Source organism: Girardinichthys multiradiatus, chromosome 11 (assembly GCF_021462225.1).
Source record: "Girardinichthys multiradiatus isolate DD_20200921_A chromosome 11, DD_fGirMul_XY1, whole genome shotgun sequence".
NCBI classification, from domain to species: Eukaryota; Metazoa; Chordata; class Actinopteri; order Cyprinodontiformes; family Goodeidae; genus Girardinichthys; species Girardinichthys multiradiatus.
The window spans coordinates 12,311,586-12,330,459 of record NC_061804.1 but is presented as its reverse complement, the minus strand read 5'-3'; the positions used below and the strand labels follow the sequence as shown (position 1 = coordinate 12,330,459).

The 18,874-nt window shown below is 37.9% G+C and overlaps 1 protein-coding gene across 1 annotated transcript; it reads right to left on the bottom strand.

Moving 5' to 3' along the window:
• Positions 1-5,271: 5,271 nt before the first annotated feature.
• On the bottom strand, positions 5,272-17,157 carry sar1b (secretion associated, Ras related GTPase 1B). Its single transcript, XM_047379579.1, has 7 exons — positions 16,975-17,157; positions 14,193-14,268; positions 12,473-12,592; positions 12,257-12,322; positions 12,018-12,121; positions 9,962-10,093; positions 5,272-7,873 (listed from the first exon to the last, which is right to left on the bottom strand). The coding sequence occupies exons 2-7, from the start codon at positions 14,248-14,250 to the stop codon at positions 7,757-7,759; spliced, it is 597 nt and encodes a 198-aa protein (XP_047235535.1). The 5' UTR covers positions 14,251-14,268; positions 16,975-17,157; the 3' UTR covers positions 5,272-7,756.
• Between the last annotated feature and the right edge of the window lie 1,717 nt (positions 17,158-18,874).

The following is an 18,874-nucleotide window of genomic DNA, read 5'->3' as shown; positions in this document are numbered from 1 at the left end:
CCTTCTGGTGATTTGAGGCGACTGTGGCTCAGTAGGAAGAGTAGTCGTCTTGCAATCAGAAAGTTGTGGGTTCAATTCCAGCTTCCTCCTGCCATAGGTTGATGGGCCCCTGGGCAAGGCAACCTACCGATCTGCATATCGGTGTATGAATGTGTGAGCGTTAGTGAGTACGATTGGGTGAATGTGGCGCTAGTGTAAAGCGCTTTGAGCAGTCTGTATGACTGGAAAAGTGCTATATAAGTTCAGTTCATTTACCTTCTCATTCAAAGAGTTTTTTTTATTTTCATGACTATGAATATTGTAGCTTCACACTGAAGGCATCAAAACTATGAATTAACACATTAACACATTTCAAGCCTCATAAATGTGGTTGGGACCATCAGTTGTGTTGTGCAGGAGGTGGATACAGTACACAGCTGATAGTCCTACTGAATAGACTGTTAGAATTTGTATTATGGCAAGAAAAAAGCAGCTAAGTAAAGAAAAAGGAGTGACCATCATTACTTTAAGAAATGAAGGTCAGTCAATCCGAACAATTGGGAAAACTTTGAATGTGTCCCCAAGTGCAGTCGCAAAAAACCATCAAGCGCTACAAAGAAACTGGCTCACATGAGGACCACCCCAGGAAAGGAAGACCAAGAATCACCTCTGCTGCAGACGATAAGTTCATCCGAGTCACCAGCCTCAGAAATCGCAGGTTAACAGCAGCTCAGATTAGAGAACAGGTCAATGCCAGACAGAGTTCTAGCAGCAGACACATCTCTAGAACAACTGTTGAGGAGACTGTGTGAATCAGGCCTTCATGGTAAAATAGCTGCTAGGAAACCACTGCTGAGGACAGGCAACAAGCAGAAGAGACTTGTTTGGGCTAAAGAACACAAGGAATGGACATTAGACCAGTGGAAATCTGTGCTTTGGTCTGATGAGTCCAAGTTTGAGATCTTTGGTTCCAACCACCGTGTCTTTGTGCGGCGCAGAAGAGGTAAAGGGATGGACTCTACATGTCTGATTCCCACCGTGAAGCATGGAGGAGGAGGTGTGATGGTGTGGGGGTGCTTTGCTGGTGACACTGTTGGGGATTTATTCAAAATTGAAGGCATACTGAACCAGCATATATATATATATACATATATATATATATATATATATATATATATATACATATATACATATATATATAGATAGATAGATAGATAGATAGATAGAAGATAGATAGATAGATAGATAGATAGATAGATAGATAGATAGATAGATAGATAGATAGATAGATAGATAGAGAGAGAGAGAGAGACTACAGATATCTATACTGTTGTGATCCTATGTGGTCTTATAATGGTCCTATAAATGTACTATAAACCCCGTCAGATTCCCCTTGTTTAATACAGGGGGAATCTGACGGGGTATATAGTACATTTATAGGACCATTATAGGACCATATAGGTCCTATAATGGTCCTATATTTCACTTGAGTGATCAAGTAAAATATTGATACGTTTTAATTAGTTTGAGTTTGGACTTTGCTGAGAGAGAGAGAGAGAGAGATCTCGAGGGGGCCACAGATGAGAGTAACACTGGGGGCACATATATATATATATATATATATATATGCCCCCAGTGCCTCCCCAGCACCCCCCTTTAGCTCCGCCCCTAAGTACTGGGTCATAATACTAAAACAGCAGGTTTGTGCAACATTGAACAGACAAAAAGGAAAACAATTTTTTTGCCTTTATTTAAAAACCAAACATTGTACAGCAAAGGTTGTCCCATGAGTTGTTATTTCTTGATTTCCTCTGTTAAGATTTTGCATCATCCTTGTACTATTTCTATCAACTGAGTTTAAAGGAGGTGTTTTATAAATTTACGCAACTGTTGTTATTGCTTTAAGTTTACTTTAAGTTCGATCATCTTTCAAATTACACTTGCAAAGTCAGGGGTTAAAGAACCAGGCATATAGAATGTTATTGATTTAGCCAAAACAAGCAACATATGAAGGCAAACTGAACATAATTATGAAACATAAAGGTTTTGTTCAAAACTATATCAACGTCCGATCATGAGAATTAAATCAAAGACAAAAAAAATTCTGTCCTCTTATCTGAAAGCTCATCTGGCTCATCTCAGCTAAGAAAGCAAGATGACAAACCAAGTATTTCCTGTTTATGTGGCTGCGCTGCCAGTGTGTTTTGTTCTTTGCTACATGTCCTTCATGCACTCAGAGAAGTATTTGTGATCTCAATTATTAAGCTTTGTTTTGTTGGTTTATTCCTTTGTTTGTCTTTCTGGAAATAGCAGGACTGAATATATCTGAACAATGAGGTATACAGAAACAATAAAATATAAAACCTTATACAGGTCCTTCTCAAAATATTAGCATATTGTGATAAAGTTCATTATTTTCCATAATGTCATGATGAAAATTTAACATTCATATATTTTAGATTTATTGCACACTAACTGAAATATTTCAGGTCTTTTATTGTCTTAATACGGATGATTTTGGCATACAGCTCATGAAAACCCAAAATTCCTATCTCACAAAATTAGCATATTTCATCCGACCAATAAAAGAAAAGTGTTTTTAATACAAAAAACGTCAACCTTCAAATAATCATGTACAGTTATGCACTCAATACTTGGTCGGGAATCCTTTGGCAGAAATGACTGCTTCAATGCGGCGTGGCATGGAGGCAATCAGCCTGTGGCACTGCTGAGGTCTTATGGAGGCCCAGGATGCTTCGATAGCGGCCTTTAGCTCATCCAGAGTGTTGGGTCTTGAGTCTCTCAACGTTCTCTTCACAATATCCCACAGATTCTCTATGGGGTTCAGGTCAGGAGAGTTGGCAGGCCAATTGAGCACAGTGATACCATGGTCAGTAAACCATTTACCAGTGGTTTTGGCACTGTGAGCAGGTGCCAGGTCGTGCTGAAAAATGAAATCTTCATCTCCATAAAGCTTTTCAGCAGATGGAAGCATGAAGTGCTCCAAAATCTCCTGGTAGCTAGCTGCATTGACCCTGCCCTTGATAAAACACAGTGGACCAACACCAGCAGCTGACACGGCACCCAGACCATCACTGACTGTGGGTACTTGACACTGGACTTCTGGCATTTTGGCATTTCCTTCTCCCCAGTCTTCCTCCAGACTCTGGCACCTTGATTTCCGAATGACATGCAGAATTTGCTTTCATCCGAAAAAAGTACTTTGGACCACTGAGCAACAGTCCAGTGCTGCTTCTCTGTAGCCCAGGTCAGGCGCTTCTGCCGCTGTTTCTGGTTCAAAAGTGGCTTGACCTGGGGAATGCAGCACCTGTAGCCAATTTCCTGCACACGCCTGTGCACGGTGGCTCTGGATGTTTCTACTCCAGACTCAGTCCACGGCTTCCGCAGGTCCCCCAAGGTCTGGAATCGGCCCTTCTCCACAATCTTCCTCAGGGTCCGGTCACCTCTTCTCGTTGTGCAGCGTTTTCTGCCACACTTTTTCCTTCCCACAGACTTCCCACTGAGGTGCCTTGATACAGCACTCTGGGAACAGCCTATTCGTTCAGAAATGTCTTTCTGTGTCTTACCCTCTTGCTTGAGGGTGTCAATAGTGGCCTTCTGGACAGCAGTCAGGTCGGCATTCTTACCCATGATTGGGGTTTTGAGTGATGAACCAGGCTGGGAGTTTTAAAGGCCTCAGGAATCTTTTGCAGGTGTTTAGAGTTAACTCGTTGATTCAGATGATTAGGTTCATAGCTCGTTTAGAGACCCTTTTAATGATATGCTAATTTTGTGAGATAAGAATTTTGGGTTTTCATGAGCTGTATGCCAAAATCATTCGTATTAAGACAATAAAAGACCTGAAATATTTCAGTTAGTGTGCAATGAATCTAAAATATATGAATGTTAAATTTTCATCATGACATTATGGAAAACAATGAACTTTATCACAATATGCTAATATTTTGAGAAGGACCTGTATATAATCCCTTTTGATGCCATGTTCAAGGATGGCAGGGCCTGTCAGCTCTGAGAGAAGTTAAGTGTTTCAGCTTTTACAGTAAAAATAAAATCCAACCTGCACTATTGTTGTATCAGCTTTAACATTTATGTACCTTAGAATAATAATTCATTATCATTGAAAACTGTTACAGGATTTGACAGGAAAGCCAGTATAACAACTGTTTGGATTTCCTGCCAGTTATGAAAACCACTAAGCTGCCTTGTCCAGTAGAGGGAGCCCCAGCTCAAGTATATGGGTAGTTAATTTAAAAAATAATGAGCATAATTCGAAAATTTATCAAAAGGAATCAGCATTTTGTTTTACTAAAACTGTCATTTAAACCATAGCTCTGAATGTTACATTTAACAGATTCTTTAAAACGTAGTTAATTAGGATCTAAATACCAGACAATTTGACTTTAATTGTACTATCGTATGGCATTTTAATGTATCTTAAACCTTTGTGCTACGTAAAATAATTCCTGGGGTTTATTTATTTATTTATTCTTTCAGTAAACCTAGAAACAAAACAATAAGGTGATAACTGTCCACTAAAAACTATTCATAAATTTAGTGTACCGTGTTAGTCTGGAAAAAAAAAAGCTATGATCAAACAAAACTTGAAAAATATACGATGTTGCATAACTCCTGTAGGAAGTTTAGCGCTTCTTGCTTAAGAGAGCATAACCTGAGGTTATCAGAAAGGATTTTACCCAGTCTGAGTCGCCATGTTTTTATTAAAGTGAGAGAAGAAAATAAAACATGACATCATTTCCAGCTGAAATTAACATAATCCATTCAGACAGCGGTACACCTTTGATTGTATGGACATTTTTAGGGATATTTAACCCTCTGAGCTGCCCAGGTCTTCTTATGTAAAAGTAATCTGCTGTTATTTGTACTAAAGATGATTTACGTCACCTATAATGACAATGCTCAATGTCTTTTCTCTGTTTTTGTGCACCACCTAGTGGCAGTATTGCGCACTGCTTCAGCCAAGTAGCATTACATAACTCCACACCTCAACGTACACGCAGTTATGTAATCTCACACATATGGATTAAAATAAGTCTTTCAGCTCTCAGATTAGAAAACAAGCGCACATATGTATCATTAAAACGCAGAAATTAACTACAATAAGTTACAGGAAAAGAATATATTTTATTTCTTCTTCATGTGATTATAAATGTAGCACTATTTTTACAGATGCTTTGGATTAAGAATAAATGTTTTCTAATAGTACAACAGGACATGAAATGCACTATTAACGAAATGGCACAACAGTCCAACCAGATAACCACTATCTTTTATTTGAGTGTCATTTTACATTTAGAGAATTCAAATCACACAAGCTTTCTGTTCAGATAGTTAAAGTTTTTTGTTCTGATACAAGATTAGTAAATTTTAAAAGCTGTTACACTACAGTACAGAAATTTATATACTGTTATCTTGGGCAGGAATGTTAAATTGGGGCTTTTAATTATATATTTGAAGCATTGTTTTTTTTTTCCATTGAAATTCAAACTCTGTTTTTTCAGTCAACTTTTTGATTTTGAGTTTAAGAAAAATCAAACATTTTTTATCCCAATAACAAATTTCTTCTGTTGTTGCTATTTTGTCACACGTCACCGTTTAAGATCACAAAACAAACTTGAATATCAAAGAAAACCAGAAAGTATTTTAAAAATGCAAATTTCAAGTCATTTTTTTTATTGAGGGAAAAACGCTGAAAGTTACTGAGACACAAAAAAGCATCAGGTTTCTCCAGTGCACCTACTTTTTCCAATCTTTTCTGTCCCTCAAGTGTTTGGAGTATTTAAACCTACTTCCTGTTGTCAGACAGGTTCTTTCATTTAGAATTTGCCAGTAATCAGGGCTGGGTACAAGTTGTCAAACTGAACTCAGCTTTGCATGTGTGGTTAGTCATTTAATTGATGAAGGGGAGGGAAGGTGAATACTTTTCCACATAGGGCCTAGTTAGTTTGGACGTTTTCTCCCTAATAAATTATATACTTTGAAAGCTGCATTTTGTATGTACTCCGGTTCTGTGTTGAATATTAAAATTGGTGACAAAGATCTGAAACAGATAAAATCAAAAACCTTTCCACAACAGTGTATTTTATCACTTTTTGATTTACTAAATAATCCTTTATTCTAAAAGTTTGCCATAGATGCTTTAATTTTAGAAATTGTGCTCATAGCAATACCACAATGATAGATTCAATGTAAATATACATCTTGGTACTGTAAAACATTTTCTGTTGCTCAGGATTGGACAAATATTAGATTAATTCGGCCAATTATTCATTGCAAACATTTATTACATTTTTTAATGATGCAAACAACAGCAAGTCCCATCCATGTTGAAACAGCTCATTACTTAGTCATGAGGGAATGAAAGAGACACAAAGGGACAGATTTTCCATTGTTTCCTTAAAAAAACAAAACATGACAATCATCTCTAGTTGATAATTTTGGCATCGTCTTCCCTCTTATCGAGTTAATGGTTTTTAAAAATAATCAAAAAGAACAAGGCATGCATAATAGTTCCTGTTAATGCACATATTTCAAAGGATACCCCTCAAATAGAAAATCCATGTACGATGTTCGTGTACATTTAATATACATCTGGTCCCTTTGTTGGTGTCCAAAGCCAGTCAACTTGTCTCTGCTGTGTTCACTAAATTCAGCCTATAAAATGGTTTCACTTGTTGCATGACTTCTAATATAGCCTAATAATTCCTCCCCTCATCTCTTATGGCATGTTCTGATCAGCTGATTTATTACAAAGTTTTAATTTTAAATATCTGTCTTTGCATCAGCTGACCATTGGGATATCTACATAATTTGTTTTCAGATGTTGCCATAGTTATAGCCAGTATCATTTCCTATTTAATGCATTAAATAGGATTTTAAAAAATCGTTCCCCCTCTTTAGCAGATTTACCACCCACTGGTTGTTTTTTTTAAAAAGGGAGCCCACTGACTATTTGGATCCATTCAGATCTGTCCTGCATAGAAAACAGAAGCCTGAAACAAAGCTGTCAACTTCCACAAAAAGATATGGATCTAATTTATGATACACTAAGATAAATGCACAGCTCCATTCATATACACTGGTGAAACAGCCAAATGTGTGACGGTGAGGGCTGTTTACGTGGCTGCATCTTGTGTTTACTCAAACCATGTCAAAGAGAGGGAAAAGAAAGGAAGAAAAAAAAAACAGGACAAAGCAAAAACACTGCGATTAAATACAATGTGGAATGAACTTCTTTATCTGTAAAAAAAAAAGTGTACTGCTATGTATACAACTCTATAGCCGTCTCTCACTTGCTCCAGAGAAGTTGAACAAGGGGGGAGGAAGTTGGTTTACCAATAGAATCATACAGAGATTTAAATTTCTTGCACTCAACAGATGGCGGTGAGGAGGGACAGAAGACAGCAAATGACAGACACATTATAGAAAAGATTCAATCATTTGAACGTAAACCACGTTGCCGTGGAGCACTCTCTTGAAAAAAAGAAAAAGAGACGATGATGAATGTGCGCAAACATGTATGGACGCAGTAAGTGCGGAACCAAATGTTCGACCAATAAAAGTCTATTGGGATCGAGTCGTACTGGTTTCTCTGGAGGCGGAGGCAGACTTGATTAACCGAACATGGGGCTGAGTATGATGGTACTGGTGGTAATGATGGGCATCTCGAGTGGCTGGTTTTGGCGCCCCCTAGGCGGTAGTGTTGATGATGGCGGGTGGGTTACGGGGCTGGGCCGCTCTAGTCAATGTACTGGGACAGCCAGCGAAAGCCCTCTCCGTAGCCCTGCCTCTTCAACACGCTGCACATGAACACCTCCAGTGGTCTTGTGTTCAGCTCCTTCATTGGAACGTTGCCCTGGGAGAAAAGGAGGAAAAAAAGTCCTATTTAAATAGATTGTGTGATAAGGTTTTAATGTGACCCTTTTCTTACAAAACAAACAGAAAATGATGACTTGTTCCTGATCATTTAAATTAAACTAAAAAGAAAACAATTCAAAAGTTGGGCGCACCTAGATCCAGCTATGGAAGGAAACAATAACCAGAGACTGGTAAAGAACTCTGAATCCCATAATGCACAGCAATAACCCATTCTCATGACGGCTTCCAGGAAGGAGTTCCACAGCTCAATGCCCATCAGTCATAGAGCTACAAAACTCTGCAGCAGCATTTCACTCTTTTCCGGTATCAACCGCTGCATCAGGGAGCACAGGCACGCGAACATCTGGATCTCACTGGCTGGGTAACAGACCTCATCTTTGAAGAAAACCTTTGATTCAAAGTAAAGTCTGCGCTGTCTGTGTATCTGGTGACCAGACCCTGCCTGAAAATAAGACTAGCCGCCTGACACTGGCTGGCTGAGATCCTGCAGAAAGAATCTGAGAAGAGGTCATAGCTAACCACAGTTCCGCATGTTGGGATAACAGCCTGCTGTTTGAAAACGTCAGAGCGCCAATTCCCTCCATCTATTGTTCTATAATACCACACCTCCCCAGGCAGGTATTCATAAAACAATACCCGACAGAGACGAGAGCTGGTTGGCTATTAATTCCTGATAATCCGGTGGAGCTCCGACTCAGTAATTATGATTAGAATTACTAGCCTTGTTAATAACTGCACTTATCACCTATTAATAGTCATTCATAGCCAGACCAACCTATTGTTGCGTAACGTGTAAAGTAGTCTAATGGAAGAGAAATTGTAATTTAATGTCAGATTTGATGCAGGATTTCCACAAAATTCACATTTTCTCTAACTTAAATTTCCAAAATGTTTACTTTTTTTGGCTGAATTTAACTATAAATATAACTTTCACATATACCGTATTTTCCGCACTATAAGGCGCACCGGATTATAAGGCGCACCTTCAATGAACGGCCTATTTTAGAACTGTTTTCATATATAGGGCGCACCGGATTATAAGGCGCATAGAATAGAAGCTACTGCAGTCAAACGTTTGACTGGGGTTGCGTTATGCATCCACTAGATGGAGCTGTGCTAAAGAGAATGTCAACAAAACAATCAGATAAGTCAGTCAGTCAAACTTTATTAATACACTACAAACCAGCGTTCTGATAACTCCATTCACTCTCATGGTAAGGTCTCCTCTACATAGAAATCTATTGAATAGAGCCAACCGCACGTTAGGAATGCATTGGAGTCTATGAAGTTGAAGTTGAAATCAAACGTTAATTAAAACGTGAAAGGGAACTTTTCCCTGATTCAGTAAACACGTAAAAGAAACAGTTTGATGCACTAAATCAAACGTTAGTACATTCACAATATAGTAGCGTTAACTGTTGAATTCTCTCGCTGCTGCTCTATTCCCATGTTCGACTGACAGCCCTGAGTTTGAACTCAGCATCGTAAGCGTGTCTCTTGAAAGGTGCAATTTTGGGGTCGTTATACACACACAAGTGGTGTTGGACTAGGAGTAAGCACAGTACAGGTGTTTACCGCTATTACTTCGGCGACACCCCTGCCTGACTACGGTAGCTGTAATGCTGCAAGCGGTGCGGCTTTGTAGTTTCCCAGTCGTACTGAAACATTTTGACAGAGCGCCGTTTACAACCAGTATGGATCAACCAATTAACCAATTGATCCATATATAAGGCGCTCCGGATTACAAGGCGCACTGTCATTTTTTGAGACAATTAATGGTTTTTAAGTGCGCCTTATAGTGCGGAAAATACGGTACTTTACAGAAGTCTCTAAATATAAACAAACTGAATTGAACCAAATGATTGGATGTAGGATTTTTCCACCCTGAATTTTGTCACTTGTAACTAAAGGCAGCTAACAGAAGGAAGTCCAATCCAGTCCTTTATTTCACCCTTTAACCTTTTATACAGCTCAGTGTTTGAGAGTCATTTTACATTTTCGTTTGTTTCTTTAAACCTAAAAAAGACAGAAGCTCTTTCCCAACAGATGAGCTCAGTTCACTTACCTTGCCTGTCGTCTGTCCGTACAATCCAAAATATTCCCTCAGTTTCTCCTCGCTCACAGCTTCAGGCCTGTCAATTTTGTTGCCAAGGATTAAGATAGGCACATTTCCGATGGTCTCGTCTGTCATCAATGCCTAGGGAAGTTGATGAAGTGTTGAGTGAGTTAAGACTTTTGGATCCTAACAGATTTCAAAAGCAGACTGATAAAACAATCTGATTAAACTCTCTCTGGGTTTTATTTCAAATCACAAAAAACTGCCCTGTTTTCATACTGAAGACAATATATCTAATGTGTGAAGTCAGACAGAGGTCCAACAAATAAGTTTTTACAAACTTTCCAATAGAAATCTAGATCTGATGTTTTCCAGAAGTTGCTGCTTATTCACAATGAACTCACGAGTGGCATTTTGTTTCATCAAACGGGTGGAAAGTTGGATCTGACATCAAATAATGTAGGCAATTAGCGAGATGGGAAATAAGCTTGAATATTGTAATTAAAAATTTGATGGAGGTGAGTGGTTTCACAAAATCCCCAGTATTCTTCACGGTTCTGGGTTCACGGTTTCCTGCCCAGCTCATCTTTTTCCAGCACTCCAGAAATGACATTTCTCACTTTTTATGACCCCCTCAAGGACATATAATGTAATGTGTTTATCCTGAATACAAGCGGCCGAAATGAGCTGGACTCAGCTTTAAAGATAGGATGAGGAGCTCATCATCAGTCATCTGCGGAGCGCTGTAGGTAGAGTCCCTGCTTCTCAGCATCCAAAGGAGTCCACTGAGCGGGATGCCTCCTGGACGCCTCCCAATACGAGGAGTCCCTGGGAAACACCCAAAACTCTCCAAAGGGACTTATAGATCCTGTCTGGCCTGGAAATGTTTTGGAATCCCCTAGAACGATCATGAGGGTGTCTGGGAGAGGGATGTCTGGGTTTCCATCCTGTACCAATTATCCCTGTGACTCGATCTCAAATAAGCTGAAGACAATGGATGGACAGTCATGTAAAAACTGATATATGAGACGTTTCGAGATGTCAATGTCAAAGCCTGACGTAAAAGTTTGGTTTCATCGTTGGACGGTAAATCAGGAAGCAAAGTTTTGTAGCAGTTTGACTTCAATCGGTGTTTCACCCTGAAATTTTACCTAAAATATGTTTTCTTGAAGGTCAAATACAATGATGCAGTCAACAGAAAGGATTTTTGTATGTGGATGACAAACATGTATGGGTTATTCTGATAGGAATTCAAGACAATAAAAAAGGTTTAGGACTCCAACTTGTCTGTTTTGACCAATCAGAAGGAGTTATCCACACAAGATACAAAATGTCTGTGAGCTGATCACAAAGTGATTCTGAATCCTACAGCTTTTTTTGCTTTTAGGATTTAACCTGAAGTAACCACTTTAACTGCCTCTCATGTTCAATACTGAAATGGGAATTAAGCAAAGTGGTTACTGTTCAGCCAAAATATGAACCCATATGACCTGCTCCTTGCGAATCCTCCACCTCTTCTCTCTTTATCATCAACTTATGGCTACATGCTGCAGTTAAACTGTGGCTTGAAAAACACCTGGTACAAAAAAACAGCATAGTCAGGTCTGGGCACAATTTGGAGTTGGGTAAGCCTCTCCCCAGTTTGGTGAAAGAAATACAATGGGGAGCAGAGTGCTTGCCGCTTCCTATATGCAAAGAGCTCAGAAATGACTAAAAGTATGTGTTTTTCCCAACAGAACCTTTCCATCCAGCGCCACGTTCCTACACATGCTGCTTAGTGCCTGCCGACGGAAGCATTTTATGTAACACATTCCTACGGCCTTCATCACAGGTAACAAAAAATCCCAAATGATCTGAAACAATGCTAGCGGTAGCCTCCTTTGTCTTGACCTCTTCACTTTGCCCGTTCAGCAGGTTACTGAAGAGAGGATTCGTGGTTTGGGAGGTGCAAAAACCCCCAAACTGAGACAGAAAAACCAAACTATTTCGCTTTTATTCGTAAAGGATTCCATCGCTAATAATAATGCAAGGAATTCTTTAAATGTTCAGAGTAGTAGACACTTACATCAAGTTCTGTTTTTGATTCAGCCAATCTCGGATGGTCTGCACAATCCACGAGGAACACGATACCATTAATGGCAGGGAGGTAGTTTTTCCACACTCTCCGGGCTGTATAAACAATAAAAAAAACCACACGTTTTAACTGATCAACTTATCTTGTGTTATCAAGTAACTCAAAGAACAGAGTTTCTTTGGCTACCATACAAATTAAGAAAACCTCAATCATATGAGACATTTACACACCTTGTGCATGTCCTCCAAGGTCAAAGGTGGTGAACGTCATGCCAGCAATCGTCAGCTCCTCTGATGCTGGAGGAGGAAAATAAACATTTACAACTGAGGCTGCAACCCAGAGTCACACCGCTGCTTATAGTTTATTATATGCATGGATAGTCTTTCCTCACATAGCCAAGTGTGCACGTGTGGACATGCATGTGTGACAGGGTGGCAACAACTCACTTGGGTGTAAAGTTGGCACATGCTGTCCCAATCTGTCATCTTTGAGCATGTGCAGTAGCGTCGTTTTGCCAGCATTGTCCAGGCCAAGAAAAACTAACTTGCCGGATTTCTTGTACAGTCCTAAAATTAGAACCATAGACGTCTCAGATTTTCAAGTTAACACTTTTATAAAATTAGAAACTAAAGCAAAAAAGAAGCAAAAGCACATTCAATATTAGGATATTGTCTGTTTTGTAAAGAGGGGAACAGATATGTGATGCTACAACTTAAATTGAAGTTGTATAAAACCTGTTTTCTAACAAAAACTGAAAATGTCCGACCAAGTTTTATTGAGACTCATTTCTGCCAGTTCTTTGTACTAGTCAGAGCTGATTTCTAATTGAGCAGATATTTTTGGAGACAACAGAGTTGGCAAAGAGTATGTCTGCGTGCTAATGAGTTTGCTGCTTCACACCTTCCTCCACTGGGATGAGTAAAGTTTTTAAAACGTTGAGACTTCTGTGTTTCTGGAGTTTACGTGAGAAAAGACTTTTGACACTTTCCTAAGATGGGCACAATGATTGAAGAAACCGGATGAGAGGTACACACTGAGGCCACTCCTCACTCAACTTTCATGTTGAGTTCTATGAATAAAAAGTCTGAATCAGCAGTGAAACACAGCGGATCTATAAGATTTCTAACTGAGTCAGCTCTGCTGAACGTCATCATTACTCACAGTTGCTATGTGAAGCCGGTCAAACTGGGAGAACAGGAACAATCGCTACATGTAGCTTTGACACTGAAACTAGAACAGTGCACTCTGGGGAGACGACCGACTGGTACACTTTAAGAGACATCCTGCTAGCTCTCAATCTAGAATCTATTACCATTTTAAAAGGAGATAGAGGGGAAAGAAAACTCTCATTGCATTTCTAAAGAATATTTCCTCTGCGTGACTTAAGTGTTTAAACTTCATAGAGACAGGCTGTTCTTAGATGAACAAACCTCAGCCAAATGTTGGGCAAAACCTATAAACAAACAACTCAGCATAAATGGATTTCCAGGAACCAGACAACTTGTGAATATTTAAAACCCTGAACTGTAAAGCTAATCTGTTATAAGTAGGGCTGCACAATGTTAACATTTTTTTTATAAACGTTGGTAAGTGTTACATTGACATTATCAATTGTGATTCATATATTTAACCAAACAGTGCAGTTGTTTTTCTGTCTGCTGTAATATCCAGATACTGGATATACTGGAAAAATAAAAAACATTATTTTAATCCCAACATTTGTTGAAAAAGTTGAATCTCGACACATCCGCAGTTTTGGCAAAGAAAGAATAAAACTTGTAATTTCCTATGACTTTACCAAAACATCTTGGCATTATGAAACATTTTTGCTACATTGAACAACAAACACCAAGTTAATTACTGGCATAACAAGCCTGAGTACAGAGCACTTATATAGTCAGAAAATATTTTATTGCAGTCCAAGCAGTTCCTTGCTAGATTGATACAGAGTACAGGGATACTAAAAGAACAACACATTTGCAATATACTGAGCAGCCTCACCAAAACTAGAACTCAAATTTTCAACTCTCTTCAATGTCAGAGGTAACTATTTTCCAAACATTTGCTTCCCTGAAAGAAAACGCCACTTTTTAAACTTTGTCTTCTTGTTGGTATACAAAGCTGTAAAGATATTTCAAGAATCTTAGCTTTATAATCAGCACTTACCTAAAAACTGTAGTACGCTATTGAAACCGTTATAAATCCAATCAAATAGGAATGACATATCCGGAGCTGTTCAATTCTGAAAGACAAAACAAGACAAAACAAGAGTAAAAAGTCATTAATTCAAAGAAAAATCAGGAAAAATCCTTGATTTGTTATTTGTGGGACACATAATGCTTTTGTTTGTGGCAATCTAGTTCCTTTTCACCAATTAACGAGTTTTGTTCTTGTACACCAATTACTGTATTACAATTCCTCCACACAAAATAAATAGAGAAACATTTCAGCACTTAAAACGTGTTGTGGAAAGAATCTGGTGAAAATGCACAGAATAAGAAAAATTACTTCAAAATAACAGCTGCTAATATGCATTGCTCATCTGTATATTTCATCTTAATATTAATTAGCTATTTGTGAGATTACAATTTAAGTATAACCTGACGGAAACACAAAAATAAGAATATGTGTACCTTTGATTTTATGATAATTAGACAATTTTGTTCAGACTAACGGAATAACAAGCTTGACATTCTGATTTATTACAGAAGAAAAAACTGAGCTGCTATGTCAGATAACAGGAGACCAGTTGTCACACACCTCAAGATAAGTGATGAAACTCTTCTTGATAATATACAGTTCACCTCAAGCTGTCAGACTGATTGCAGCAACATCACTAAGAACAGAGGGGGTTTCTTCACCTAATGATTAGGTTATTTAGAGCAGTTTTTTGACTCTAAGGATTACAAACAGCCTGCTCAATACAATCAGTAGAAACCTCCTAAATTAAACAAAGATGTAGTGTTCCAAATTTGAAAAAATGCATTAAGAGACTTGCTATAACTGTAAAATTAAGAGCTTGAAACATATGATCAATATGTGGTTTATGCTTCCTTATGAAATCACAAAAATCCCTTTATCCTGCTTTTACAAGCATGTAAATTATTATGTCGGTGTTGCAGTGATTAAACCTCATACGGCCGAGGGAGGACACAAAAAACCGTATTGCACTGTAAGCCAAAGAAACAATTGCCCCGTTATGGCACGCTCACTACTGAGTTCTAACACCATCATCAGTGATTGATACCGAAGCATACAGCAAGGTAAGCCGGAGTTGACCTCTAGTCCTAATTACGTAACGTGCAAACAACTCTAGGGCCAAAGTATAAGGTAGACAAAGGTCAAGATCAGGCAAATATGAAGAAAAAAACAAAAAAACAACAGTTAAACAACGCACCAGCTGATGTCAGACAACCATGCAAGTGGCGTGATGCATCAGTGAGTGGGAAACAAAAAAGATGTGGCCAAAGGCAGAGATTTCTTAAAAATACACAACAGGGGTCTGCCTGAAAGTTGTCTCTGAGATTAGAGCATCTTACCGAGGCTTTACATATGTATCAAATCTGTCATATTGCTTAGTGGAAGTTTTATCCGTAAGTTGAGTTAAACTTTGTCATTGGCTTGATGTTCTCAAGTAATTGTTCTGTACAAAAAGGAGCTGTTACAATTTTCTATGAACTCTGATAATGACTAACTGTTAACTAGTATAAGCAATATAACCGGGATGTGATAAATTTGTTCATATCCACTCACTACGCTTGTTACTGTATATTATATATACTGTATATATATTAGCTTTCTTTTTTAATTTCCAATTTCAGACAGGCATTGTAAATTAAAGTAGATACCAAGGGAAATCTATACAACTTTAAAGACAGTGGATTCAACTTATCTGAACTCTTGAGCCTAGGTAGTTTCACCTGATAACATTAGAAATAATGTTTCTTTATTAAAAAGGTTAGATGAATAAATTAAACTTCGCACAGTTTGGCCTAAATGTTAAAGTAACAAATCAAACAAACACTAAAAATCTTAAGTTAAGAAAAAAACACTAGAGTGGCTTTGCGCATTATAATTTCTAATGATCACATCAATACTGTCAAGGACTACAAATCTTGTTTATGATTTTACAATTTAAGAGATTAAGAACATGACACCTTTAAAATAGACAAATCCTAGTCAGTGTTTGTAAACACATAAAAAACCAATCACGAATTACTATTATTACAAACTATGAGGGCCAGTGTAATGTCACATTCTGTCACATTAGTATTGTCAAAAACTGAGTAATTAACTATGACCCCCAGCTTAACGTAAAGAAATGGTAAAATGTTACCCAAACGTTAAAACGTACTGTCAGCTGAGTCTTTAAACATAAACACACGCAATAATATCTGCTTGACAAAATGAAAAACAAGAGCTAACCTGGGATATTAATATAAATATATTTTTGGCTGTCATATTTAAAATAAAAATGCCATAACATTAAATTGAGATGGACCAACATTGTATGTTACATAAGGCAGTATCATAGGAGGTATGTTTTATGAACAAACTTTAAGATTTTACGGCTCTTGGTTATTATAAAGTGATGGGTAACATTTTAGATTTACGTTGGATAACGACCTAGGAACAAGCTACGTGTCATATTCTGTAGGCGACGTCGCATCGAGCGGCTACTAACTGCGTTAGCTAATTAGCAGTTAGCTAGGCAAATAGTTCCCTTTTGCCCTGAAATTTTGTCCTTTTTAAGGTTTTTTCCGATTAAATAATAATAAGACTGTTAATGAGCACAAAACAGTACAGGCGTAGGTTATATCAAGTTTAAAGAAGTTCAAACGAAGCAAGAAAGCAATGCTAATGTAGCATTATTAGCTGCCGGGGTAACCAGCTAAAACGCAGAGCGTTCACCACCATCTTTGTGGTGAAATATACGGAAAAAACTTACCGGTTGTTTAGATGTAGATTTATTTACCGAGTGTCTTCGCTCTAACAGTCATGTAAATGAATCTGTCGGTCAAAGAGAACAGGGAGAGCGGCTGCCAGGTCTTCCTCAGCCCGTTCGTATTTTGTTACTGAGCCACGACACTGCAATGGCTGCCCTGCTACTCCCCAAAACTACTCTGCCCATCCGCTTCCTGCTGATGTCTCACCGTCAGCGGTCCGACAGGAGAACTGAAACAACCCAACGCCTCGGTGTTATCTTACTCTAAATTCTACAACCAAACTGCTCAGGCAAAACTTCACTGAAGTTTACTGATGCCAGATGATCATTTTTAGTTGTTTTTCTTCCCCGAAGTTTTTCTTTAATTTTTTTTAAAGGTTTAAAGTTAAAGATATACATAATTAACACTAAACATACAGTTATTATTAGTATTATACTGTTGGTTTTATTTTGCTGCATCACTTCACTGCTATATATATATATATATATATATATATATATATATATTATACATATATGTTTATATATACACAGGTGTCATAAAACCATGATTCTTGGAATAAAACAACCACCCACTGTTGCTTTTCTGTCAGTTATTTGTGATTTTAATATTGCACACACTGTTATCAGTGACAATATTTTTCAGAATCAGCTTAATTACCAAGTTTGTGTACACAAACAAAGAATTTGATTCTGGTACACTTTGTTTTCTGTGTTTTCTGTGTACATATATACACAAGTGACTTTACAGAGAAGATAATGTGGGATCAGTCCATGTGTGCATAGTGTTGTTCTGGAACTCTGACTGTCAATTGTTCATCAGAGAAACAGCCTGGGGGAAGAAACTGTCTTTGTGGCAGGTAAAACAGTGCTCTGAAGGTACCTAAAGGTAAAAGTTTATGTGCGGGGTGTGTGGGGTCTGCAGAGATTTTAGCTGCCCTTTTCCTGACCCTAGACCTGTACATGTCTTGTATTTGCTTTATTGCGGAGAAGACAAGTGACAAATAATAATGTTTACATTTCTATATTTTAAAAAAAAAATTTATATTCTATCCTTAAAAATGTGCTTGCTTATACACAGTCCTATGGATCACAGCTTTCGAGATCCAGCAAAGACCTTTTTCCTATTCCTGTCTTTGTATAATTCAAGGTTTTACCTTTGTTAAAGTTAAGGAAAAGGAAGACCCTTTTTTGAATGGCTTAGCCCATTATTCATAGAAAGACTACATCAAATTTTTGGTGAAAAACAATAAGTGTGCAGAGACATAAACACTTTTGAGAATGGTGCAGACATAAAAATGAGAACTTGTTAATAATAGAGGGCAATATCTCTGTTTTAACAATTAACCTTGTCAGACTTTAGAAATTAATCTCATCCAGAATTTTTGAAGCCACTAAAGATAACAGTATCAGTTCTGGAGATCATCACAAAAGAAGAATAGTCTGACATCACAGGTGTAAAAAGCTTATTAGAAATGGGCGTTAATGTTTGGCATTACTATTAAAAATAACAACATGGATAATCTACAGTTTCTTACTCTGATTATTTTGTCTCTTATTTGTCATGGGTAGTCTGAAGGGGATACACAAAGGACTGGTATTTTCATAAAATAATATATAATATAAGTCATACAATAATATGTGTTACTGAACAAAACCACAAAAAAAGAAAAGACGTTTGAGGTTGCTTTCTGAAATGTGGTGTTCTGAATTAGTTTTATCAACACTTGTTTTAATTCAAATTTTTTTTTAAACTTGAGCAAAATTATTTTATATTGTTGTAATGCAATTTTTTCAGTCAGTCATTTTCTACCGCTTATTCCATAGTGGGTCGCGGGGGAGCTGGTGCCTATCTCCAGCAGTCTATGGGTGAAAGGCGGGGTACCCCCTGGACAGGTCGCCA